The following is a 26,290-nucleotide window of genomic DNA, read 5'->3' on the forward strand; positions in this document are numbered from 1 at the left end:
TAGAGAGAGACACACACTCACAGCTAGAGAGAGACACGCACTCACAGCTAGAGAGAGAGACACACAGCTAGAGAGACACACAGCTAGACACACACACAGCTAGAGAGAGACACACACACAGCTAGAGAGAGAGACACAGCTAGACACACACACAGCTAGAGAGAGACACACACAGCTAGACACACACAGAGCTAGACAAAGAGACACACACACACAGCTAGAGAGAGAGACACACACACAGCTATAGACACAAGCACATACACACACAGCTAGAGACGCACAGCTAGAGAGAAACACACACACACACAGCTAGAGACACACACAGCTAGAGAGAAACACACACACACACAGCTAGAGAGAGACACACACACAGCTAGAGACACACACAGCTAGAGAGAAACACACACACACACAGCTAGAGACACACACAGCTAGAGAGAAACACACACACACACAGCTAGAGACACACACAGCTAGAGAGAGACACACACACACACAGCTAGAGACACACACAGCTAGAGAGAGACACCCACACACACAACTAGACACACACACAGCTAGAGAGAGACACACACACAGCTGTAGACACAAGCACACACACACACACACACACTGATTTTCAAAGCCACCCAGGGAATTAGCCTGGTAAGTTCCATTATTTCTAGCCAGCTTTGCAAATCGCCTTGGTAACGGCTCCTTCGCGGTGTCCAGCACCTGCTCCGTTGGTCCCGCACGGTGGGTTCCGACGGCCCCCCGGCTGGGCCAGACTCGGAGCGCACATGCAGGAGCCGGGGCTCAGAGCAGCTGTGGGGCCCGGTCTCGGGTTTCCCCGTTTGAAGGGGGAGACCAGGCGGTGCAATGCTGGGGACCCTGGCTCCACACAGGAGACAGAAGAGCTGGGCTGGAAACTCTCCTTCCTTTGGCTTTTCCCTTCCCTGGCCATTGCGTGCCAAGCTCTCCCAGCGGGGTGCAGGCCCGGCCCAGAAGCACCATCCCTCACCAGCTAGAAGGGAATTCACTGGCGTCTGTCTAGTTCAGAAGCAGGCAGAGGTCCCAGCTGAGATCCGGGCCCATGGTGTTAGCACTGCCCGGGCACAGAGCGTGAGACAGGCCCTGCGCCGGACAGCTACCTAAACAGCCAAAGGGTAGGAGAGGGAAACTGAGGCACGCAGCAAGGGAGTGTTTTGCTCAATGTGCCCCCCGGTCGGTGGCAGAGCTGAGGATAGAACCCAGGTCTCCACCTGGTGCTCTGTCCACTAGACCACACTGTCCTGCAGCACATATTGTCTTTGCACAGCACTCACTGGTGGGCGCTCAGCTCCGACGGGGAGGTGGGAGGAGACCTATATGGGCAGAGGCTGGGCCTGCCCTGGAGGAACAGGTGATGTGACAGGAGTTGAGATTCCAGGCTAGATCCTTCCCATGGGAGTCAGTGGGGCTGTATCTGACACCCCATGCTCTTTCCAATGCAGGCTTTCCCCCCCTCCAGGGAACACCAACCCTCTGTCGTTCCTTCCTAGAGAGGCTCGCGGTGGCTGCAGAGACAGCGTGGTCTAGCGGAGAGAGCATTGCTGCCAGCTCTGTCGCTGACTCACTGACTGACCTTGGATAAGTCATTTCCCCGGGCCGGGCCTCAGTTTACCTACCTCTACCATGGGGCTAAGGATACTTGCCTGCCTTGCGTGGGGGATCGTGACGCTCCTCACGCCAATCCCGTGGGGTTCTGTGCACCCCCCACTCCCGTTATCCTTGTGGGATCCAGGCCCTTCGCTAGTGGCTGCCTGCCGGGTGCTTTCAGGTCCTCGGATGGAGGGGACTAGGGGAGGTCGGAGCACGTCTGTTCCCTGCCTACCTCCCTCGCGCTTGGGGCGACCTGCAGAACGCTCCCCCGAGGAGCGGGCAGGGCTCCTTGCGTTGGCTTGCCATCCCTGCCACGAACGAACCCCATCCCTGGCCCATCTCCCCCCAGCTGTCTTCGGGACCCAGCCAAGCCGGGAATAGGTCCCTCTTTCCAGCTGGGTTCGGCCATTCACAGGCTGTTTTTTCTCAGCTCTTCGTTCTTTCTCTCTCTCTCTCTCTCTCTCTTCCCTTCCCCTCTGGCCCCTTTTCACATTCTCTCCTTTCTTCGCCTAGACAATCCGAGGCATTAACGTCCTCGCTCGAGGCTCACGTTACCCCTCTCCGTCCCATTCTCCTGCAGCAAAGCGGGGCCCTTATTCCCAGCCCAGCCATTGCAGGAGCCTCACAGGACACCCCCTGGGGGACCGTGGGGGCTTTCCCGGGCCCAGATGACGTTACCGCCCCTCCCGCCCGGCTCTGGGCTGTTGTTCTGCTTGAAATTTGCAGTGGCTCCTGGGGACGGACATGAGACCGGACGTCCTCGCTGACCTCCCCCCGGTTCCCTCCCCAGAGCACAGCTAGGGGGCGCTAGACGAGACGGCGGTTTCAGGCTCCCCGATGGGTTGCAGGTTCCCGTGGTTCTCCTGAGCGAAGTATGATGAGGTCTGGGCAGCTCCCATGGAGGCCTTTGCAGCCAGGTCTGATCTGATCTGATCCTGTAGGATTCCCTGGGAGAGTAAAGCTGAGCGCACCGTGGGGAAGATCTTTGCCTTGCAACCGGAGCTATTGTTATGGGTTTGCTCAGCAGGGCAGGGCACCCCACGCCGGCCTGTTATGGGCAGAGTTGCTCACTCTGCATCTTGATTGATGATACAGGGTTACGTGGGACAGGGGACCCCCACGTTGGTTTGTTATGGTAGGGTTGTTCCCAAAGGCTAGCCCCTGCAGGCTGCTCTGTGAATACGGTGGGGTTGTCTTTTGATTTGCAGCATTTTGCTGGTGGAGACAAGCCATGGTTTGGGGTTGTGCTTGCTGGAAGAGAGAAGCAAAAAAAAAAAAAGAAAAAACCTGCACAGACTTCACAGCCAGATCAAAAGAAATCGTGTTAGGGCTGATACTGAGTCTCCTAGACATCGCGGTTCCCTGGTTAATAAAGGGCTGGGGGGAAATCCCAGGGGTCTGCTGGGCTGGCGGCTCTGACGGGGTGGATAGGAGCGATCTAATTAAGCGGAGCCCGTGGAGCACTGTGCACGCGCCGGGTTGTTGGAGGGAGACATGATTTACCCGGACTGGAGGACGCTACCGACACAGACGCACACAAAAGGCTCATTTGCAAGGTCACCGGATCGCTGCGGTGCAGGAGGGTGGGAGGCATGTGAGTGGATAAAGATCCGCCTTGAACATGGAGGAGGAGGCGGTGGGGTGGGGGTTGGCCAGCCATTGGGAGCTGCAGCAGGAAGGAGGGAGGTGACGGGCGGTTGGGCTTTAAAACCCAGCTGGGTAATTTTTATGACCGTTAATAACATTTTGTGGCTGTGTGAGCCAAGGTACTGATAAGGGTAGTCAAACCGCATGCTTCAGGGCTCGGGCAGGCCGCTGTGGGGGAGTGGTCAGGAAGGAATCTGTGCTCCCGTCTGCCCCGACAGCATTGCCACAGGGCTATATGGGGAGGAGGAAAGAGCCTATCTCCCTCTGAAGCATCAGCGGGGGCTAGTGCTGAAGGTGGGACGCTGGACCCAGCGTGGAGGCTTCTGTGTTCCAAAAGGCAGCATTGCCTAGTGCTTTAAGCGATGAGACTAAGGAAGGAAATTAATAGGAAGAGGTGGCAGAGCTGTGGTGAGGGGGACCCCTGGTTTTCAGGTAGAGATCTGGTATATCTAGGGTGCATATGACCCCCCGCCGCCCCTGCATCCTTCCATCTGTGAAGACAGGCTGCCGGGGGCTTGATCTTATGACGGGGATCTTAGCTGTCCGGCTGAAAACGCTGGGAGAAGGACGTGGAGAGCTATCCTGGAGGAGACCGGGGAAGGGCTTGGGAGTTAAATGAAGGCTCTGAGAAGCCTGTTGTTGTTTTGTTTTCTATGGAACCATTTGTTCCCACTATTGCGACTTTCCCCCCTTGGAATCCCTGGTGGTTGATAAGAAACGGACGCTTGTTTTCACTCTAAATAGATCTGCGGGCTGGCTGTGACGCGGAGTGGTGATCCCGGGTCTGCTGGCGTGTCCTGTTCTTCGGGAGCGGTGGATGTGAGGGCTCTGTGAGTGTCCGGTGGAGCGGGGCGGGACGCTTGGAGGGCTTGGGGATTGGGGTGCAGCTGGACAGAGAGAGGCAGGCCTGGGAGGCCGTGTGGGTGTCGCCAGAGGCTGGTGGAGTGAGGGGATGATCCACAGCAGGCAATGACAAGACGTCCTCACGCTATGGGTGCATGGGAGCGAGGTGCCTCCCAACCCTGCATACCCCCAGGGAGCCTCCCAGGACGAAGGGGGGCAGCTGATTCAGCGCCCGCTACCAAGTGTGCACCCTCCCGCTTGGCCGGTGTGTTCAGCGCACGACCCTCGCTCCGTACACGTTGGGGAGTTCTGGCCTGTCCTCTCCATTCCCGAGTGTCTGGCTGGCGCCGTGTGAGCGTGTTGTGCATGCACGCTCGTGCAAATCCTGGTGTGCTCGGCGTGCACCCGGGCGCTCTGTGCGCTTGTGCATTTGGGCAGCGCTCTGTGAGGTGCCCCCTGTGCGCACGTGTCCGCTTAGCTGGTGCCTGCTGCGTGCGCCGGGGAGATGCGCTGGGCCCGCGGGTCCCCCTTCGCGGGTGTGTCCTGTGTTTTCCAGGCGTGGTGCAGGCCTGTTGTGCGCACATTCCTGTACACGCGCGGCTCGGCCCTTTCCGTGTGCGAACAACTCCGCCGGCACCTTGCCAGGCAGCCTTAAGCCAGGCGGGAAATGCAGAACAGCGGAAGAATGGGGCCAGAGACGGAAGGAAGGATGCGGGGAGAAGTGATGCTGGGAAGGAAGGAGCGGGGGGAGGCCAGAGAGGAGGAGATGTAAGTGCGCACTAATTCCGAGCAGGAACTCTCGTTTGGGTAACGAGGAGTCTCAGGCAGCTAGTAAAAGGCTGCAGGTAAATGAAAAGGCGGCTGCAATTTCTCCTGGGGGGCCCATTGAGAGGGGCCAGTAATTCAGCACAGGTGGCAAAAGCCGGGAATGGCCGCCCTGGGGGGAGACACCGAGCCTTTAATTATTGCAATGAAGCTGATAATGGCTTTTTAAAACAACGGCCCAGGTAAAGACCTGGTCTCAGGGCTGGGGGAGCAGGTGGCTGTCCAGCTCGGACGTGGCGGAGCAGCTCGCCACGGCAGCTGCGGGGAGCCAGCCCGCAGCTCCAATCCTTTCCCACCCGTAGCCGCTCCCGTGGCCTGGCTGGGAGCCAGGAGGGACTCGCCGAGCAGGGGGCAGCCAGAGAAGTCAGGAGAGGGACAGACAGGTTCCCTGCAGGGGGTAACAAGCCAGCGACATGGTCACGGGAGTGGGGCTTGGGTGGTGCATGGCCCTAACCCCACTCTGCATTGGCCATCTAACAGCGAAGGGTCGCTACGGCCTTGGGCTAGGAGTCAGGCGACCTGGGCTCAGTTCCCAGCTCCCTGAGTGACCTTGGTCACATCACTTAGCCTCTGTTCCCTGCTGCAGTGGGGCTAAGACTCCTTCCTTTCGGCCCAGCTGAGCTAGACATGAGCTTGGTGGTGATTCTTGCTGGGCGTCTGTGCAGCGCCCGAGTTTGGAATGTGGAAGAGACATTAAAGCTGTGCTCACCTGCTGTTGCCGTATCTCTATCAGCTCCGAAAGGTTTGGCGTCTTTTCCCAGACTGCTGGGCCCCACTCTGAACTGGTGGAGGGGGCAGCTCTGCGGGTGCCCTGCGAATCGTGCGCCAGGCAGCCGGAGAACACCAGTGAAAACGGGAGGGCGGGCAGTGGACGGACGGGCGAACAGGGGGCTTCTCGGCCCCTGCCCACCCCTGTCGTGACGGAGGAGTGGCCGGGCCCGATTTGAGCGGCCTTGCGACCTGGCACACGGGCTCACGAGGCCGCTCGCTCAGTGGGTGAAGTTCTCGGTCGTGGGCAGATCAGTTCCGCCTGCGGCTCACTTTGCCATCCCCGATGAGAGCAGGGCCTGCTGCCTGGGATGGGATTTTACTGTAGGGACGTGTCGGGGAGGGAACGTCACTGACGGGTATTTTTTCTCTTCTTTCGGTTTCTTTCTTTCCATCTCTCCTCCTCCGTATTAGAAGGCCGGGGCCCAAAGTGTGTGTTTGCCCCGGGCTCGATGATGGGTTAACCCGGCCCTGTCTGTATTCTCGACAGTGGACGCATGCAGTCTATTGTCGAGAATACACCCACACGTGGTATGTGCACAAAACATATGCACAGAGTGCACAAGCATGCACAGGATATTAAACAGACACAGTAGATGAGTGTGCATCCAAAACCCAAATATGCTACCAGAGCTCACAAGTGTTCATTGAGCACACCCACACGTTGCCCGAGTGTGCACTTGGTGCTTTTAAGCTGCACCCACAGAACACACCCATGTGCCCCCCCCAAATGTCTGAGTGTGCACAAACGCATCAGGACACCCACCTCTTCCACACTTAAAGAGCGTATGTATGTGTAAATGACCAGCAGCACCACAAATCACAGGCCCACACATGCAAAGACAAACCACAAGGCCGTGTGGGTCGACCGATCTCAGTTATACTGGTGTAAATCCGGAGTAACTCACAGTCCTTGACATGTAGCATTAACCAAAATGCATGCTGGGCTTTTCGGTGCGTGGAGCAGTGTCCACACGGGGCGTTTGTGCATGGCAAGCTAGCGCGCTGTAGATTCATACCCTGCCTTGCCACACAGTAACGATCCGTGTAGACGAGCCCTCAGTTAATGACTTCTAGGTTATTCCAGTTTTCAGCTACTGTGAGATCAGAATCCCTGAGTGTAGTTGGATCTGCTTCCCGCATGGCCTGTTCTCAGCAGCTGGTCAGCTAAGCTTGGGGGGATCGATGCTGCAGACCCAGGCAGTCTCTTTCATCCATCTCTTCCTGCCCCTGATAAGGACGGTTAGAGAGTTTCTCCTCCACTCCGCAGATCTAATCAGCCGGAGGAGGAACTGGCTGCCTCATGGCTGATGGGACTCCCTGACAGATCGCTGAATAGCAGCGAGGTATCTGTTCTGCCATCTCAGACCCTTCTAACAAGCTCATTAATTAAAGGCTGATTTCCCTGTCAACAGAACCCCCACCGCCCCCCACACGCACCCCCACCTTTCCTCCGCCTCTTAGATCCCCCGGCCCTCTGATTTAGAAATTAACCGAGCTGCCAGTCCTTGATTCGGCAGGCAGCCGAGTGTGGTGTTCCTGTCGGGCTTTCCAAAAGCGGAGGGGGTGGTGAGCGACGAGACCGATGCTTGGGTGACTTTCAAGGCGAGGCGTCTATTTCGAGGCGGCTCTGTCCCCCCAGCCCTTCATGCTCATGGCTACATTCTTCCCCTGGCGCCTTGCAGTTGCAAGCCCCCAGCTCCGCACTGGTTCTGTTTATTCACACACCTACCCGTGTTTACCCTCCCTGGCTCCACGCCTCCCGGCGTCGCTCAGCGGCGCATGTGCCAAGCCTGGCTCTCTTCTGGCTGGATCTCATGTGCTAAGCAGGGTGGCGATGGCGTCTGGCTTTGGGTCTGGGAGTCCGGGCTGATCTCAGTGCTAGGGAGGGCGCCGTGCTGCGGGCGGTGCTGTGGCTGGCTCAGTAGGGGGCGCTGTGCCCTGTGAGTCAGAGCTGACCCCAGTGCCCTAGTGCGGTGCTAGAGGGAGTCATTGGGCACTAAATCTCCAGTCCCTAGTGAGGACGTGCCTCGTATCATTCAGTCTCTCTCTCTCACACTCACACGCACGTGCACGTACACATCTGCACTCGCACGCACTGTCGCACCTTCCCACGTGGTTACAGCTCTGGTCTCTGAGCGCCTCTCTAGGGAGGAAGGGGGGGTTGGGGTTAAGGAGACCTGGGCTTGATCCCTAGCTCAGCCACCCATTTGCTGGGTCACCCTGGGCAAGTCACTTAACCCCCTCGTACCGCAGTTCCCATCTGTAACATGGGCTCAGCCATCCTTCCTTTGTCTGCTCAGACTCTGAGCTCTTCTCTCTCCCTGTGTGTGCACAGCAGCCGGCAGTGGGGCCCTGATCTTGGCTAGGGGCTGTTGGAGCAACCGTAACAACCCCCCCCCACCCACGGCAACGTCTGGGGCGAGGGGAGATGCCGTGGGAGTGCCAGTCCGGATCCCATGGCGGAGGAGATGAGAGGAGGCTCTAAGCAGGGTGGGCGTCTCGCACACGCAACCTGCATTGCTCACGTGCCCGTGGAAAGCTGGCAGCAGGGTGTCTTGAAATCCCTCTGCCCGGCGCTTTGTGTGACGTGGCTACGGGGGGGCCAGCTGAGAGCTGCACAGCTCCATTTCCACGGGTCACCCGACAGCCATCAGAGGGGAGCAGAGTTCTCCTGGGGCTGGGCTGGGACCAGTGACGTAGCAGCGCAAAGCTGCCTCACCATGACCCGGAGCCATCCTGCCCCCTGCACCTTGGAAGTGCCTTGCCTGGGCAGATCAGGCTCTGGCCTCCGGGGATGGCCAAGCCGTGGTGAGCTGAGAGCAATTGCCCCAGTCGAGAGAGATCCACCTGTGTACCCCCTGGGGAGGGCAGGTTTGGACAGGAAGCTGCCCCCTCTCTGTGCACGGCTCTCCAGGGGCCTCCCTCCATTGCAGGAACCTTCCATTGCAATGTCAATTTCACACCCACCCACCCACGCTCCCTCTGGTCTGGAATTTGAGCAGGTTGTACTGTGTGTGTGTGTGTGTGTGTGTGTGTGTGTGTGTGTGTGTGTGTGTGTGTGTGTAAAGGATAGCACTACCTGTCAGGTACTAAAGGGGGTGGATCAGACGGGAGAGGGAAGAGGGAACTGGAGAAGGAGTGACTCATTGCTAGTGGGTTGCATTATGTAAGAGGGCAGCGGAGGCTGTGTGGAAGGTGTGGGGTGTTTTGCGTGTGATGTGGTATGTGAGGCATGAAGGGTGTTTGTGTCCATTTGAATTGTGTGTGTGTGTGTGTTGCATGAGGCTAAATGAGGCATGGGTGTTGTGTTATGGGAGGAATTAAGTCATGTGTGGGTGTTTGTGTTGTTTTGGATGGAGTGGGTGTGTGGCGTGTGAGGCATGGGCGTTGTGTTATGTTTTTGTAGGTGTATCGAGGGGTGTGTTGTGGGAGGGTTGTGTATATTGGGTTGTGAGGGTTGTGTAGGTATTGGGCTGGAACGGGGGTTGTGTATATTGGGCCAGGGGTGGGGAGGTTGTGTGTACTCAGGTGGGTGGGGTGTACATGTTGAGCTGAGGTGGGTAGGGGGTGGGTGTTGCGTTGTGTGTGTTGGTGGAGGGGGTGGTTGTTCCCTAGAAGGCTGTTTGCCCCGGCGAGACCCCCTCTCTGGGTGCTGATGCACTCCTGGGTGTGCATGACCCCATCTCCCCAGTGCAGGTGCTCGGCCAGCTGACTGTGCCTGATCCGAGCCCCCTCCCCCATCGCACAGGGAGAACACAGGATCAGGGCCCCGGGGCCAACGCTCCCTTCATCTCCTCAGCTCCTTTCTTCTCCGGGTGCTTCGAAATCCATCCGCTTCCCTCCCTCCCGAACCGCAGCCGCTAATGAGCCGCGCAGCCTGTTTGTCAAGCCGATTTCAAAGGGCAGGGAGAGGAGTCTGGTAAAGACACGGGGAAGAGATGCCGCCAGCCATTAGTGCCGAGACCCAGTGCTTTCCTGGACCTCCCTGTCCCCTTCGGCTGCTCAAAGGGACTGGGCAGTTTTGCAGAGCGTCTTTCCCTGGACTGTCTGAGACACTGTATGTGTGCGGGGGGGGGAGGGGGTCCATGTGCAAATGTGAGCAGGAGTGCACATGCTGTGTGCACCTGGGAGCGGGTGTGCGTGTGCATGAGAATGCGTGAGTTTGTGCACGTGAATGTAAGCGGGGGGGGGCATGTAGGTGTGTGCACGCAATTGTGAAATGTGCATAATTGTAGGTGCACGTGGGTGTGTACGCATCTGTGACAGTGTGTGCATTTGTGCAAATGTGTGTGGGGGAGAAAGTGCTTGTGCATGAACATGCATGTCAGTGCAGGTATATGTGGGTGAGAGAATATGCATGTGGAGGGGTGCAAATGTGTCTGAGCGAGAGTTTATGTGCATGCATGTGAATGTGCACGTGTGTGTGTATGTGTGCCTACATGCATGAGTGTGAGCGTGTGTGCAGGGAAGTGTGTGAGCGTGTGTGCGAGCCCGCCTGCACTCACAGCAGCACAACTGGCAGCTCCCTGGTGAGACTCACACATCTGCAGCTCCCCACCCAGGACAGCTGACACCAGCACTGCTTCAATAGCTGCTTTAATGATTAAGAAGCATCTTTCCAACAGGCAGCAGCTCTGCTCCACCTCGCTCTGAGCCGGCAGGTGCCTTCCCCTGCGGAGACTGTCCCCGAGCTCCTGGCACTGGTGCTTTGACGGGGCGTTGCTCCCACTTGCTCAGCTCTGTCCTTGTGACTGCCGCTAGGGCCACCCGGCCTCCCAAAGCATCCCCCATCAGGGAGCCTCGGTGCTCACGCCCCACAGGCTGGGCAGAGCCAGACCCACAGGTGGGGCAGTGATCTGAGCAGAGGGCTGGGCGCCAGGCGGTCCTGAGTTCTAAACCCCGAAACTCCCCCTTCCGGGTGTGAGAGGGGAATTCAGCCTCTCCAGCTCCTTTGGATCTTGGCCTCCTGGCTAACAGGCCCCATCAGCCGCTTGCCCTGTGACAGAGGCTGCTGGGTACTGTACCGAAACAGAGACCATAGTGGATCACAAGCTAAATATGAGGCAACAGTGTAACACTGGTGCAAAAAAAAGCAACCATCGTTCTGGGCTGTATTAGCAGGAGTGTTGTAAGCAAGACAGGAGAAGTAATTCTTCTGCTCTACTCCGCGCTGATTAGGCCTCAACTGTGTCCAGTTCTGGGTGTCACATTTCAGGAAAGATGTGGACAAATTGGAGGAAGTCCAGAGAAGAGCAACAACAATGATGAAAGGTCTAGAAAACATGAGCTATTGGGGAGGATTTGAAAAAATTGGGTTTGTTTAGTCTGGAAAAGAGAAGACTGAGAGGGGACATAAGAATTGTTTTCAAGTACATAAAAGGTTTTTACAAAGCGGAGGGAGAAAAATGGTTCTTCTTAACGTCTGAGGATAGGACAAGAAGCAATGGGCTTAAATTGCAGCAAGGGAGGTTTAGGTTGGACATTAGGAAAAACTTCCTAGCTGTCAGGATGGTGAAGCACTGGAATAAATTGCCTAGGGAGGTTGTGGAATCTCCGTCATTGGAGATTTTTAAGAGCAGGTTGGACAAACACCTGTCGGGGATGGTATAGATCAGTGGTCCCCAACGCGGTGCCCCCCGTGTCCTGGCCCCCGGGAGAGCACCCGCCGAAATGCCGCGGCAGGGACGCCTCTCGATGACGCCGCTTGTCGCCAACAAGTGACGTCATCGAGAGGCGTCACCCCCGAATTTCGGCGGGGACGCCTCTCGATGTCGTCGCTTGTGGACGGCAAGGGGCGTCATTGAGAGGTGTTGCCGCCGCGGCATTTCGGTGTGTGCTCCGCCACTGCTGTGGTCCTTCGGCTAGCGCCCGCCAGCCAAAAAGGTTGGGGACCACTGGTCTAGATAATCCGTAGTCCTGCCCTGAGTGCAGGGGACCAAACTAGATGACCTCTCGAGGTCCCTTCCAGTCCCATGATTGTATTAAAAGCGGATGGGACCTGCTAGATACCAGACTGAGAACAGCTCCACACTCCAGGCAGCCACCAGATACCACTGGCATTCATGCCCAAGGTGGGTTTGAACTGGTGACCCAGAGACAAAAGGCTCCATAGCCCCCAGAAGCAGTGGGAAAAGGCTGAACTTTTCCCAGCTCCAGATGTTTGCTATTTGAGCATCACGTGGAAACACTCATGAGCTGGCAAGGACTCAACGGTTTGGCACCGAGTTATTTCTGGGGCAGCTTTTGTATTTCTACAGATGCCATCAGAGCATCTCGCACTGTTAAGAAGCTACATGTTTTCACTCGTTTATTGATCATCATCAGAATAATAAGCCCTGGGAAACATCTGTCTGAAATCTCTTTATATTCCCCAATTCTCATTTTGTTTCTTCTTCCACTTTGCTGGATTGTTATGGTAGGGTTGCTCCTAAATTCTGGGCCCTGCATCCTGGTTTCTTGTCCTAGAATAGCTCAAGGAAAGCTGCACTCTGCGTCCTGTTGCTTAGAAGATCTGTGTTCTGAGTCCTAGTTTACCATTGTCAGGTTGCACAGAGCAGATGGGCTCTGCTTTGTTATTGCAGAATTGCTTATGATGTCCAGGCACCTGTCAGTTATTTTTTTTTTAATGGAATTTTTTTTTTTAAAAAGAGCAGCTGAAGCTGTTTCTTTGAGGGGGAAAAAAATCACATCCTGAATTGCACGGAATTTGCAAAGAGACAGAAGATGAAAACAAGGCAGGTCAGACCTGGTGCCAGGCAATCGCTTTTTAAGTTGTTACTTAAACTTTGAGATGCGGTCGTGATAACAAAGGGGGAAATAATTGGCATGCAAATGAGGCGCCATATTTTTTTATTTCTCTGCGAGCGGCGTTGTGAATTCCACCCGGGATTCATTCACATGGTTTTTATGTTTAAAGTCAACCCTGGACGCTTTGGAGAATAATTCAGTTTCTTTTACAGCCCGGGGTACATCAAAATGGTCTTTAAAAATATACTGCACCGTGTCACCCTCCATCTGAAGGCTCGTAATTCCCCCTTTATAAAAAATTAAAGAGGATCGGCAATTTGAAACGAAAGCCTAGTAGCCTGAGGGAAATGAATCTCATCCTCTAGCGTGGTTATGGCCCCTGCAACTAGTATCTGAGCACCTCACAATGTATTCATCATGTGACGTAGGGCAGTGTTATCATCCCCATGTTACACAAGGGAAACTGAGGCACGGTGGGGGACTATCAACTTTAGGCCAGGCCCCAGTGCCTTTGCTACTTCCACCCTGCAGGGTAGTTGAGTAGGGGGAACGGGTCACTGTCCAACATATACTGACCCATACGGGCATGCCAGCTCTGAATTAATGCAGCCGTAAGGGCTTCAAGAGTGGAGGATGGGCAGGGGTGGCATTTAAAACCCCACAGCAAGTCAGCATACCATGAGTGACTTGCCCAAAGTCACAGAGACAGTCTGTGGCAGAGCAGGGGCTTGAACCTGGGTTTCCCTAGTTCTGGGAGCTCCCCTACCCCCTGGACCACCTTCCCTTCCCGTGAGTATTACAGGGAAAAACATCCTGATGCTGAGCTGAAGGAAGCTATAGGCTCATCTCCCCAAGGGAAGGGCTCGGAACCCCATTGCACAGGAAAGGGAAAAAGAAGGGCTCAGGCTTTCCGAAAGCGACTAGTGATTTTGGGTGCCCAGCTTCAGAGCCCATAAAGGGGCCTGATTTTCAGAGGGGCAGATGCTCAGCACGTTCTAAAAACCTCCTTTTGAAGCGTCCGACGTTGGATGAGCAGCATTGGAAAAGCTGGGCCTAGAGTGATCAAAGAACATAGCTTTTTAACCCGGCGCACAGTTGGCCTGCGGAACTCATTGCCACAAGATCCCATTCCAGCCAGGAGCTTAGCAGAATTCCAACAAGGGGACTGAACCTTTATATAGGTGGTGAGACCATCCAGAGCTACGAGAGTAAAGCATAAAAAACGAAGACGTAAGAGCATTTGAAAGGATATGAACCTTTCTGCTCCAGGACACATGCCAACCTCTAACTAATGGGATAAGGAGATTTTCCCCTAGATTATCCCATAACTGCCTCCTACAGGGTTCTCACACCTTCCCTGAAACAGCTGCTCTGGGTCATATTGGACACAGGATACAGGAACAGAAAGTCTCTGGGGCTGACCCACTCTGGCAGTGTGGCTGCGTGTGTCTCGGTGACATCATCCCATACAGCGACTGTCCCAAATGATACCAGACTAATCGACGGGGGGCAGGGGATGAGGAAATCGAAATGGTCTATTAATCACAATGCTCTCACCAATAATATTCATAATCAGCCCATCTGTCCCTCCCCTCTCGGGTCATTCCTAGTGCCTGGGGGCGGCGGGGGTGGGAGCCCCCGCCTGCTGCTTGTTAGGAGCCGGCAGGCCCTTTTCGGGAGGTGAGTGGCCAGGTCTGGCTTTGCCCAGCTGGGAAGGCGCCCGTCTCGCGAGGGGGATGAACTATCGACTCGGCGTTCAGTTGGCTGATTGCCCGGAGTCCTGTATTAGAGACCCCTTTGTGAGAAAAGGCGGCTTTTAATTTCTAATTACGCCGGTCCCTTCTCGCTGCCCGTCATGGGCGCCTGTATCATTAACGGCCCCGTGTGGCAGGGGAGGAGGGCTCGGGGCGCCGCGCTGTACAGTCGGGGAGACACTGGAGGGGGAGGGGAAGGCAGGGGGGTGGGAGTGAAGGGAAGGGCGGCTGTTAAGGGTGCTTGGGTGACAGGGCGCAGCGCAAGGCGGCCTGCGTGCAGATCTCCACGGGAGGGAGGATGCTGGCGCTGGGCAGTAACAAAGGTGCCAGAATTAGCTCTTCGTGCTGGGCAGGGCCGGCTCTGGCTTTTTTGCCGCCCCAAGCAAAAAAAACACACAAAAAAAGGAAACCTGCGAGGCGGCCGGAGCAGCAGAGCAAAAAAACCCCATGCAGGGCAGCCGGAGCGCGGGTGCAGGGGGACTCCCGGCGCTGCAGATGTGCCCTGGGCAGCGGGGGGGAGAGAGACGGGGGGCGGCCAGGGCTTCCACCACGCTGCCTGCCGGGAGGGCTCCGCGCCGCTCCGGTCGGCGAGGAGGGAAGGACGCGGGCTGCCCTGCCAGGCTTGCTACAGACCTGGCACCCGCTGGGGCAGACGGAGGGCGCAGCCCGCTCCCAGCAGGGCGCTCCCCTCCTCCGCACCGCCGCCCCCTACCGGGCGGCCGGAGCAGCGAACCAAGAAGAAAAAAGACAAAAAACCTGCGGGGCGGCCGAAGCGGATTCGAGGGAAGGCCGGCCCGTAGAATCTGCCGCCCCCAGCACGAGCTTGCTCGGCTGGTGCCTGGAGCCGGCCCTGGTGAAGTGCACAGTGTGGATGCAGCCTGTGTCTAAGCAAGTGCCTTCTGCTGTGTTAGAGGAGTCCCAAAGATAGGCCTGGGGGTTTGGGGGGAGATGGACATCTGTCCATCCCTAAAATCTCTCTGCCCAATGCCCCATTACAATTTGAGTTGCAAGAACTTTTTAGGTGGGTCCGTCTCTCCCCCCCATGCACACACACACACACTCCTGCATCCTCCTTCTCTCCCCCAGGGAAGGGCTGCAGGGGGTGTGTGTGGGGGGTCACAGCATGGCATTTCAGGGGCTGTTGTGCAATTTCACCCTTGATGGCTTCTTCTGCATAGGACACAGGGGGGGAGAAGGCGTTTTGATTTAACCGGAGTCTCAGCTCGCTGGTTACATGAAATTGACTAATCAATTAAATTGTTGCTTACTTGTTAATTACAGCAACTGGACAGCAGCCAAGTGCCCTGGGTTCAGTTCCTTCCGCTTCCCCCGTACCCTGAGTTCAGGGCACCCCCAGATTTGCCTGGTGAAATTGCTCTTGTTTCCAGAGAGCTGCAGCCAGTTGGCTGAATGGCTCCGGCGGGACCCCGAGGGAGCCTTTCTCCCCCAGGAGGTTCGGCTCTTGCAGAGGGGAATGAAGTGGGGGGTGGGGAGCTAAGCCGTCTGTTTCAGACTCCAGAGTATTTCAATTGATTTTCCAACACTCTGTACATCCCGATCTGATTGCATTTCAGACAAGAAACAAGCGCAAAGCAGCTGAGCGCTGAGCTATCTTTGGGTTCTAATGAGAAAATATCACTCACTGGCTTCCTTGCTCCCGCTGATCCGCAAGGTAGCAGGACGGCTGGATGAGGAAGGAAGGATGGTCCAGGGGTCTGCACATTAGCTTAGGATTTGGAGACCCGGCTTCACATCCCTGCTCTGCCACAGACTTCCTCTGTGGCTTTGGGCAGAGCCTCTCTGTGCTTCTGGTCCCCGTCGATAACAAAGGGCCAGGGGTGTTGTAAGGATAAAAGCATTAAAGATTGTGGGCCGCTCAGATGCTACTGGATCGGGCCCGGATATGTCCCTTCGATAAAGAAAATCGGACGGGGCTGTGGGGAACTTCCAGGAGATTCCCAGTGGAGAAACTCGGCCACCGTTTGTCCAAATGTATCAGGAACGTTTGAGGTTTTCCATTGCACCAGCCAGGGACGAGTTAATTCATAGACTCTTAGAACTGTAGGGTCTGGAAGGACCCTTAAGAGGTCATCTAGTCCAGCCCCCTGCGCTGAGGCAGGACCAAGTCAACCTCGGCCAGCCCTGACAGGGGTTTGTCTAACCTGCTCTTAAAAACCTCCCGTGCCGGGGCTTCCACAACCTTGGGAACCTGCTCCAGAGCTTCACTCCCCTGAGAGTTAGAAACTTTTCCCTAATATCCACCCTAACGCTCCTGGCTGCAGATTAAGCCCATTGCTTCTTGTCCTGCCTTCGGTGGTCATGGAGAACAATTGATCACCGGCCTCTTTAGAACAGCCCTTAACAGATTTGAAGACTTCTCAGGTCCCTCCTCAGTCTTCTGTTCTCAAACTAAACACACCCGGTGTTTTTAACCTTTCCTCTTCAGCAAGCCCAGTTGGGGGACACGGTTGCGCGGTACCTGTGTGAGTGGTTGTCTTCCCACTGGCTGAAAAGGCCCTGGAAAAGATGACAGGTGATAAGCGCAATGTTGCAACCAGCAGTGTAGCCTGCACCAGTATTTAATCACCTTGAGGGAGAAAAGAGAGCAGCGGCTTTTGGAAGCTGCCTTGATCTTTGCCACCTCGGGACTTTTCATCTAGGTTTCATAAAAGATTTTGTTCGGGAAATCCAAGCTGCTGCTGCTTCGCTACACGCGGCTTGGCTCCTCCGTGTCCCTTCCTGCCTCCTTTTCGTAGGGCCGGGTTCTCCATAGCGCTCTCGGTTGTGACACTCAGCTGGGACAGATTTGGGGCTGGGCTCTTTAGGAACTCAGGGGGGCTATGTTGGGTGCTCATCCCCCCACCCATCAGATGCTTGGTTCAGGGGCCACATGACCATGACCCAAGCCCTCTCCGTGGCAAGCAGTCAGAGGTCCCCCCATAAAGGCTAATGGCTTTTGTCTGTCTAAATTGAGTAGCATGAGTTTCGCCTGCAGTCGGCATTAAGCTGCGGCTCAGAACCAGCTGGCAATTCATCTGGAACGCCGAGATTGTGCTGGAATGAACTGGGGAGAGGGGAGTGGAAGCCAGCAAGGCTGAGTGCCTCCATGGGCCATGCTGGCCCTCTAATCAACCCAGCCTCAGGGGAGGGGCAGTTCCAGGGATACCCCCCCCCCGCCAACGCAGTGATGGGAAGTGGGGGCTTCATTCTTGCTTCTGTACCTGCTGTCACTCTCTCTTTCTTTCTCTTTCTCTTCATCCCTCCCTGTATTTTTCTCTCCTTTTTTAAACTCTCCATAAATATGTTTCTTAACCCTCTACATTAGCTCTTAATTTCTGAGTCGCATTAATTACTAAATGACGCCGTAAGCGTGAGCAAAGGAACTGGTCGCTGCGGTGAACGCAGGGAGCAATTCCAGCGGGTCGGGCGATCAGTGTCAGAAGCAGGTGGTCAGGCAGGGGCGGTGTTTCCGCGGGGCCAGAGGGGGTTGTGTAACGTGTGGGTCCCCGGCTGTGCTGCAAGCGTGTTGGGATGCAGGGTTTCGGCTTGGGGCCCTCCAAGTTACATCACACCCAGATGTTCGTGTGTGTGTGTGTGTGTGTGTAAAGGGTGCAGAGAGCGGTGTGTGTAGAGGAGGCGGTATATGTGACTGGCACACGTGTGTGTTGGTGTGTAGCGAGTGGGGGTGTCTAGAAGGAGTGGATAGTGTGTGAGGAGTGTCCCGGAGAGGAGCGCGTGTGTCTGTGTGAGTAGCCAGTGGGCCGGGTGTATGTTTGTGTGCGGTGGGCCGGGTGTGTGGACATGGAGGGGCTGGGGTGCGTGTGTGTCAGTGAGGGCTGGTGTAGGGGCGGAGGGGGTGTATAGATTTCACTTTCCCACCACCCCACCCCACCCCACTTACGTGCCGTGGGGCAAACCCACGCTCTGCTTCACCACCTGGATGCTGCGCTGATGGGACCCAGACCCTTCCATTCCCTCTCCCTCCATCACCCACTTCATCTCTCCAGCCTCCCATCCCCTGCACCCCTGGGGAAGCAGCAACTCGAACTGCCACCTCTCCCTCAGGGCGCCGCCCGCTCAGCGGGACCCAGGAGCCCTGGTGACTGTGAAGCCGGTGGCACAGGCTGCTCTTTGCGAGCTCAGGTGTGGCACCTGGCCGGTTTCGCTCCCTGTAGTTGTCAGAGCACCGGGGCAGCATGAGGACCCCGTTCTCTGTTGGGGATGCGGCCCCAGACTAAGGTGTCCCTGTGGAGGAGTGCATCTGCCTGGTGGTAGGTGTGTGTGTGTGTGTGTGTGTGTGTGTGTTGTGTGTGTGTGTGTGTGTGTGTGTGTACATGCGCGCCCTTACATACCTATCTGGCCAGTGGTCTGCGGTGTGTGTACGGGAGTGGAGCGTGCAGGGGTTGTGTTTATGCAGTGCCTGTCTCGTGGGTTGGTGGTGGGCTGTGTGGGGACAGTGTCGGTGTGTATCTTTGTGGCGGGGTGTGGGTGTTGTTCTGTCTGTGCAATGCCTGTCGCTTTCTGCTGGGGGGTGACGAGGGGGCATCGCTATCTTCCGTTTGACTGCTGCGAGTTGTTATGTATTCTCCCACGGTGCCCAGCGCTGTACAGACACACAACGGAAAGACAGCTCCTGCCCCAATCTCAGCCAAGAGACAACAGGGACAGACAGACAGAGGGGCAAACGCAAGGACATGATACGATACGGGTCAGCAAGCCGGACGGGTGTCCCAGCCGCCGAGCCGCTGTCTAGTTTTGTGTCGGCCTCGGGGCAAAGGAAGCTTTGGTGGCGGGATTGAGAGGCTGTTGTGGATGGTTACGGGGAGCGGCAGGGGCGAAAGCACAAAGGGGCTTGTCTGGAGATGGAACGAGTGGGCCAGTCAGAGGCAGGAGTCAACATCTCGACACTGAATAAGGGCTGACGGGTCGGTGGGGCCGGGTGGTGATGAGCCTTGGAGTTGGAGACAAGCAGCCTAGGTGGGAGGCCCCAGAGGGGGGACTGGATCCCAGATGGCACGCCGGTTACAGGCCTGAGTGACCGGCAGGACGGCAGCGTGGGCCACAGTGACTGAGAAAGGAGATGGGGGTCGGGCTTGGGGGTCTACACAGCGGGGTGTGTTTGGTGCGTTTGGGGTGTCTTGTGTGGTGTGTGCTGCTGGCGGTGCAAGGTGTTGTGTCTCCGCAGTGGGTTGTGTCTGTGGGGTAGTGTTCATGTTGTGCTGGGCTCTATGCAGTGGGTTGTGTTGGGGTCTGGGCAGTGGGTTGTGTCCGGGGGGGTTGTGCTGTGGTCTGGGCAGTGGGTTGTGTCGGGGGTGTTGTGCTGGGGTCCGGGCAGTGGGTTGTGTCTGGGGGGTTGTGCTGGGGTCTGGGTAGTGAGTTGTGTCCAGGGGGGTTGAGCTGGGGTCTGGGCAGTGGGTTGTGTTGGGGTGTTGTGCTGGGGTCCGGGCAGTGGGTTGTGTCCAGTGGGGTTGTGCTGGGGTCTGGGCAGTGGGTTGTGTTGGGGTGTTGTGCTGGGGTCCGGGCAGTGGGTTGTGTCTGGGCGGGGGGGTTGTGCTGTGGTCTGGGCAGTGGGTTGTGTCTGAGGTGTTGTGCTGGGGTCTGTATGTTGGGTTGTGTCCAGTGGGGTTGTGCTGGGGTCTGGGCAGTGGGTTGTGTCAGGGGGGTTGTGCTGGGCTCTATGCAGTGGGTTGTGTTGGGGTGTTTTGCTGGGGTCTGAGCAGTGGGTTGTCAGGTGTGTTGTGCTGGGGTCCGGGCAGTGGGTTGTGTCGGGGGGGTTGTGCTGGAGTCTGGGCAGCGGGTTGTGTCCGGGGGGGTTGTGCTGGGGTCCGGGCAGTGGGTTGTGTTGGGGGGGTTGTGCTGGGGTCCGAGCAGTGAGTTGTGTCTCGGGGAGGGTTGTGCTGTGGTCTGGGCAGTGGGTTGTGTCCAGTGGGGTTGTGCTGGGGTCTGAGCAGTGGGTTGTGTCGGGGGGGCGGTTGTGCTGAGGTCTAGGCAGTGGGTTGTCAGGTGGGTTGTGCTGGGGTCTGGGCAGTGGGTTGTGTCAAGGGGGTTGTGCTGGGCTCTATGCAGTGGGTTGTGTTGGGGTGTTTTGCTGGGGTCTGAGCAGTGGGTTGTCAGGTGTGTTGTGCTGGGGTCTGTGCAGAGGGTTGTGTCTGGGGAGGGGTTGTGCTGTGGTCTGGGCAGTGGGTTGTGTCTGAGGTGTTGTGCTGGGGTCTGTACGTTGGGTTGTGTCCAGTGGGGTTGTGCTGGGGTCTGAGCAGTGGGTTGTGTCGGGGTGTTTTGCTGGGGTCTGAGCAGTGGGTTGTGTCGGGGTGTTTTGCTGGGGTCTGGGCAGTGGGTTGTGTCGGGGGGGCGGTTGTGCTGAGGTCTAGGCAGTGGGTTGTCAGGTGGGTTGTGCTGGCATCCCCCTGAACCCCCAAACCCAGCGAGACACCCCCCCCGCGACACTGGGGAGCACAGGGAGGGGGGAGGCTGGGGCAGCTCTTTCGAGCCACCTGCCCGGGTTTCACATTCCCTGGTGCTGGCTGACCCGTCGCTCCAGTCTCCTCGTGCTCGGTTCTGATCCAGTCCTTGGGGCCGGGGGACACACTCATGCCCATGGGGGTGCCTGGTGCCCAGGGGAGGAGGCACTGATGTGCCATGGGGCTGAGAGCCCAGACCTGGAGCTGCTAAGCAGCCTGTGCTGCACGATCAGGGATGTGGGGGGCAGTAGGGATGTGGGGGGCAGTAGGGAAGGCCCCCCAGGGCAGTCCGGTCCCTGCTGTCTCTGCAAAATCAAATTCTCCTGCTTTCTGTGGCCTTCCTTGGAGCCCATCAGACCTGAGTGAGAGGGCTGGGGAGACCGGAGCAGAGGGCTGGGGGCAGAGCAGTGGGTTGGATGACAGAGGCGTGGGGGAGAGAGGGAAGGGGGAAGTGGAGGAGAGGGAAGGAGAGCGAGAGATGAGGGATGGACGGAGGGAGCTGAGGAGGACATGGAAAAAACAGCTTTTCCCAGCATATTTGGGATTCTTTCGTCTGGGAATGACCCACTTTCCTTCACCCTTCAAAGAAACAATCCCCTCCCCCCCAGGGCCCCCTCCAGAGGCAAAAGACAGCAGCCCTTGGCTCCCCGCCCAGTAGCCTCTGCCCCGAGCCCCCTCTGCCCAAGCGATGTGCCAGGCAGCCTGTGCCCTGGGCTGGGATCAAGGGCCCCTGGGAAGAGCAGTGAGTTTCCCAGCCGGGCCTCCCTGTGCCCCACCCTCAGTGAGGAGGGTTGGCAGCCGGCCTCAGGCAGCGCTGGGCTCCCCCAGGGATGGGACGCTGCTCAGCTGCTGCCAAGAGGGGTGCCCGGCGGCGGGGCCGGTGCTTTGGGAGCACAGGAGTCCGGGTTCTTTCCCTGCTGCCTCTGGGAACAACCATGGGCAGTTGCAGCGCTGGGACAACAGTGCCCAGTCACCACCAGCTTGGCACAGCAGCATTGCACAGAGGGGGAAACTGAGGCACAGAGGGGGTGGGACTTGCCTGGGGTCGCACTGTGAGTCAGTGGCAGAACCCCGGAGTCCTGGCTCCCAAGAGCCCCTTGCTCTAACCATGGGATCACTCCTCTGCCAGGGTTGGGGCTAAAACCCCAGGTCCCCAGCCCCACACAGCCTTCCCCTATCCTGGCCACACAGGCAGGAGCCGAGAGCTCGGTGCGGAAGGGGCCCTCCAACGGGAATGGAGCCGAGTGGGGGTGGGGAGCGTCTGTCTGACTCCCCCTAGCCCCCTCCTCCCTGGCCCCCCGGGCAGGGGGAAACCCGAGCCCTGCCCCCTCCCCACCCCCCATTGCGGGCCGTGATGGTGCCAAACAGCTGCTTTCATTAGCGCCTTTGAAACTGGACCGGCCGGACATTCCCTCCCCGTCCCCTTCTCACCTTTTGGGGGCAGGGTGGGTGGGGGGGTGGGGGTGGGGGGGTTGGTTTTCTCTGCCTGCCCCCTGCTGGCTGCTGACCACCACTGCGTCCCCTCCCCCTGCCTCTCACGCTCCTGTCTCTCTTTGTGCCCCCGCAGGTGTGAAGGGCGCCCGTCCCCCCCGGAGACCATGACTCCGCCCTGTGCGCTGCTCCTCCTGCTGCTGCTGCTGGAGGGGGCGGCCGACGCCGCCTTCCCTGAAGAGCCCGGGCCCATTAGCGTGGCCCCCGGAGACTGTGAGTGAGGGACTGTGGAAGCGAGGGGGGCCAGGCAAGGAAGAGCTGGGGGGGGACGGGGGGCACAGTCTGGCCCAGAGGGGTCCTCAGCCAACTTTACAGGGCGGGGTCCTGGGGGGAGGAAAGGGGGGCGCTCGCTCGCCGATCCCCCCCAACCCCGGTTTCACGTTGGGTCCCATCTTGGGGCAGATGCAGGGGAGCACAGGGGCAGGACGCTGACAGAACAGGGGGCTGCATCGGGGTGCAGGTGGCAGCGGCTTTGGGACGCAGGGGGCGGCTGCAGGGAGGTCAGGCAGGTGGCCCTGGCGCGAGGAGGCTGGGTTGGTACTGGAGGGGTGGGGCATTGGCAGAGCTGGGGCGGTGGGAGGCTATTCCAAGCCCAAGATGGGGGTATCTACAGGTCGGGATTGAGGGGCATCGCCAGGGCCGGGGGCAGAACCTCGCTCCTGACCAATCAAACCGATTTGATGGGCGAGAACCCCCGGCTCAGCTGGGGCTGCAAAACTCAGCTCGCCTGTGGCCTGGGCGGGACCGGAGCAGCGGGTGGGAGGGCAGAGTGGGGGTGCTGTTGAAGACGGGGTGCTGCTGTCCCCTGGCAGATGTGAAGCACTACTCGGTGTTCGTGGGCAGCGGGCTGAGCCGCTTCTCCAGCCTGGACGGCAGCGGGGCGGAGCGACTCAACATCCAGCGCATGTTGAAGGTCAACAGGACTCTGTACATCGGCGACAGGTAACGCCCCCTGCTCAGGGCTGGGCACCCCTCTCTAATGGGGCCCCACGCCCCAGAGATCTCTGGGCACCCCCTCCCCAAGATACAAGACACGGGATGCAGAGAAGAGAAGAGTCCCGGGGAGCCAGGGCAAGAAATGGGGGAAGGAGGAGAGGGATCTGGGGTGTGGGGGGTGAAAGGGGATTGGGGGGGTCAGGGGAGCAGGAGGGGATTCGGGGGCTGGGGGGAGAAGTGGGGGCAGGAGATCTCTGTGCTCCCAGCTGTCCTTTCCGCTGCCTCCTCCTCCTTTCCTGCATGGTGGAGGGGCAGGGGAAGACCCAGAGGACCAGGAGGCCGGGCCGGGGGGAGGGGACAGGACAGGCGTGTGGGGGGTGCACTCCGCAGCCTGAGTCCCAAACAGGCAGAACCTGGGGAGGTGTGCCCAGGTGCGCCATAGCAACCTGCAGCCTACAGGGAGGGAGGGGGAGAGAGGATGCTGGTGAGAGTGGAAGATGGGCTGAGATCCCCCAGAGACGGGGTCCAGCCCCCCATGTGATAATGGAGATGGGGGTGTAGTGCTGCACTGATGCCAATGCGCCCCCCTGTGAGTCATTAATGGGCCTCTGCTGTCTGGCCCTCCAACAAGGGGCCCCGATTGTTGGTTCTGACCTGCTGTCCTCTGTCTTCTCCCCTCACAGAGAGGACCCCAAAACCTGCATCTCACACACCCCACCACGTGACTCCCCTCCCCTCACATGGAGCCCTCCCTATGAGTCGCACAGATCTGTGACCCTGCCCTTCACACGGGGACCCCCATATGTGTCTCACAGCTCTGTGACCCCTCCCCTCACAGGGGGACCCCAATACGTGGCTCGCAGCTCTGTGACCCCTCCCTTGTAAAGGCCGAAAGCCAGTCCTGAGCGTATAACTTGATATGACTTTGAACTAGGCTTTCCATCTCAGTGGCTGGTTAATGAAACACACAACTATCATTTGTAAACACAGCGGCGGATCTGCAATTCTGGGCTTTGTGTGTTGGCTAGATGAACACGATTTGTTGGGGAAGAGTCAACATGGTTTCTGTAAAGGGAAATCATGCCTCACCGTGACTAAAGGGGGATATGATAGAGGCCTATAAAATCATGACTGGTGCGGAGAAAGTAGATAAGGAAGTGTTATTTACGCCTTCTCATAACACAAGAACTAGGGGTCACCAAATGAAATTAACAGGCAGCTGGTTTAAAATAAACACAAGGAAGTATTTCATCACCCAACGCACAGTCAACCTGTGGAACTCTTTGCCAGAGGATGTTGTGAAGGCCAAGACTATAACAGGGTTCAAAAAAGAACTAGATACATTCATGGAGGATAGGTCCATCAATGGCGATTAGCCAGGACGGGCAGGGATGGTGTCCCGAGCCTCTGTTTGCCAGGAGCTGGGAATGGGTGACAGGGGATGGATCACTTGATGATTCCCTGTTCTGTTCATTCCCTCTGGGGCACCTGGGTTGGCCACTGTTGGAAGAGAGATCATCTCCACGGACTGCCATTGACCCACCGCCTTGGTGTCAAGGCTGGCCTTCGCTAGCCAGGCTCAACCTTCACCCTGCAGAGCCGTGGCGGCCAGTGTCATTTCTAGCCCAGCCCAGTTTGAGCCATGATCAGGAGGCTGCCTCGTACAACTGCCGCTGCAGCCGTCAGCTTGGTCGGCAGTGGGGTCTGGGACTGACTGGGCCCTGGAGGCTGATGTCTCTAGGGCAGGGTTGTGGCACATTGGCCAGGCAGTTAGTTGAGAGGACTCTTGCCCTGCTGCTGGATACCAGCATGCAATGCTCCACCTAGACCTGAGCAGGCGGTGTGACCCCCAGAGTCTACAGGTCCCAGCATGCAATGCTCCACCTAGACCTGAGCAGGCGGTGTGACCCCCAGAGTGTACAGGTCCCAGCATGCAATGCTCCACCTAGACCTGAGCAGGCGGTGTGACCCCCAGAATCTGCAGGTCCCAGCATGCAATGCTCCACCTAGACCTGAGCAGGCGGTGTGACCCCCAGAATCTGCAGGTCCCAGCATGCAATGCTCCACCTAGACCTGAGCAGGTGCTGTGACCCCCAGAATCTGCAGGTCCCAGCATGCAATACTCTGCCTCTCCTTGTGGAGCAGATGTGGGCTGTAGAAGACTACAGGTCCCAGCATGCAGTGCTCCATCTAGAGCTGAGTGGCTTTCCGCTCAGCTTGAGCAATGCATGCTGGGAACTGTAGTTTCTGTAGGCTGCATCCGTGTTAAAAAAGAAGGAGGGGTACATCACGCTCCACCAAAGCAGGCAGCCCTGGGGCCCTGCCCAGCGTATTCCCAGCATAGCCCTGGGCTGGGCAACGTCTGGGCCCCCCCTGCTGGCCGGTGCCGAGAAGGGAATGTTTTCCTGGCACTGCTGTCTGGGGGCTTCGTGCCGGGCCCGCCAGCCCACGAGCATTAGAACACAAATGAATATAAATGCGTATTTAACTTGGTCATTCATTAGCCCAAATGTATCGGTTTTTGCCATCCCAGTTTAATTGAGATGAATAAAAACAGATCTGGCCACTCGGAGCATAAATTACCCACTCCCAGATCGGCTCCATGAATCATAATTTTGCCTCAGCACTTACACGCCGGCAGCAGCACTTAGGCAGCGAACTTTTCACATCCAAGGCTGCCACTTAACTGCACCGATTATGGTGGAAACCAGCCCCATAAATCAGCATAAAAAGCCAGATTGAGAAACAAATTGCCAGCGAGAGCCGCGTGATTTCCCCCAGAGCCGGGTCAGGCAGGGCTGGAGCAACGGAGCTGCCATGCACTTGGGATACTGTGGATGCAGGGCCCAAGAATCATTCACTTCGTCCCATCATAGAATCATAGAATCTCAGGGTTGGAAGGGACCTCAGGAGGTATCTAGTCCAACCCCCTGCTCAAAGCAGGACCAAACCCAACTAAATCATCCCAGCCAGGGCTTTGTCAAACCGAGCCTTAAAAACCTCTAAGGAAGGAGATTCCACCACCTCCCTAGGGAACCCATTCCAGTGCTTCACCACCCTACTAGTGAAATAGTGTTTCCTAATATCCAACCTAAACCTCCCCCACTGCAACTTGAGACCATTGCTCCTTGTTCAGTCATCTGGTACCACTGAGAACAGTCTAGATCCATCCTCTTGGGAACCCCCTTTCAGGTAGCC

General features: G+C 57.5%; 1 protein-coding gene across 2 annotated transcripts in view; it reads left to right on the forward strand.

Annotated features, from left to right (window-relative positions):
- Positions 1-26,290, forward strand: part of SEMA6B (semaphorin 6B) — a 91,264-nt gene that overhangs the window by 32,057 nt on the left and 32,917 nt on the right. For both annotated transcript variants that reach the window (XM_044998865.1, XM_044998867.1), the window contains exons 2-3: positions 22,233-22,369; positions 22,969-23,098. In XM_044998865.1, coding sequence (XP_044854800.1) covers positions 22,264-22,369; positions 22,969-23,098 — 236 coding nt within the window. In that variant the 5' untranslated portion in view covers positions 22,233-22,263. The remainder of the gene's footprint in view (positions 1-22,232; positions 22,370-22,968; positions 23,099-26,290) is intronic.

This window comes from Mauremys mutica, chromosome 24, assembly GCF_020497125.1.
Source record: "Mauremys mutica isolate MM-2020 ecotype Southern chromosome 24, ASM2049712v1, whole genome shotgun sequence".
NCBI classification, from domain to species: Eukaryota; Metazoa; Chordata; order Testudines; family Geoemydidae; genus Mauremys; species Mauremys mutica.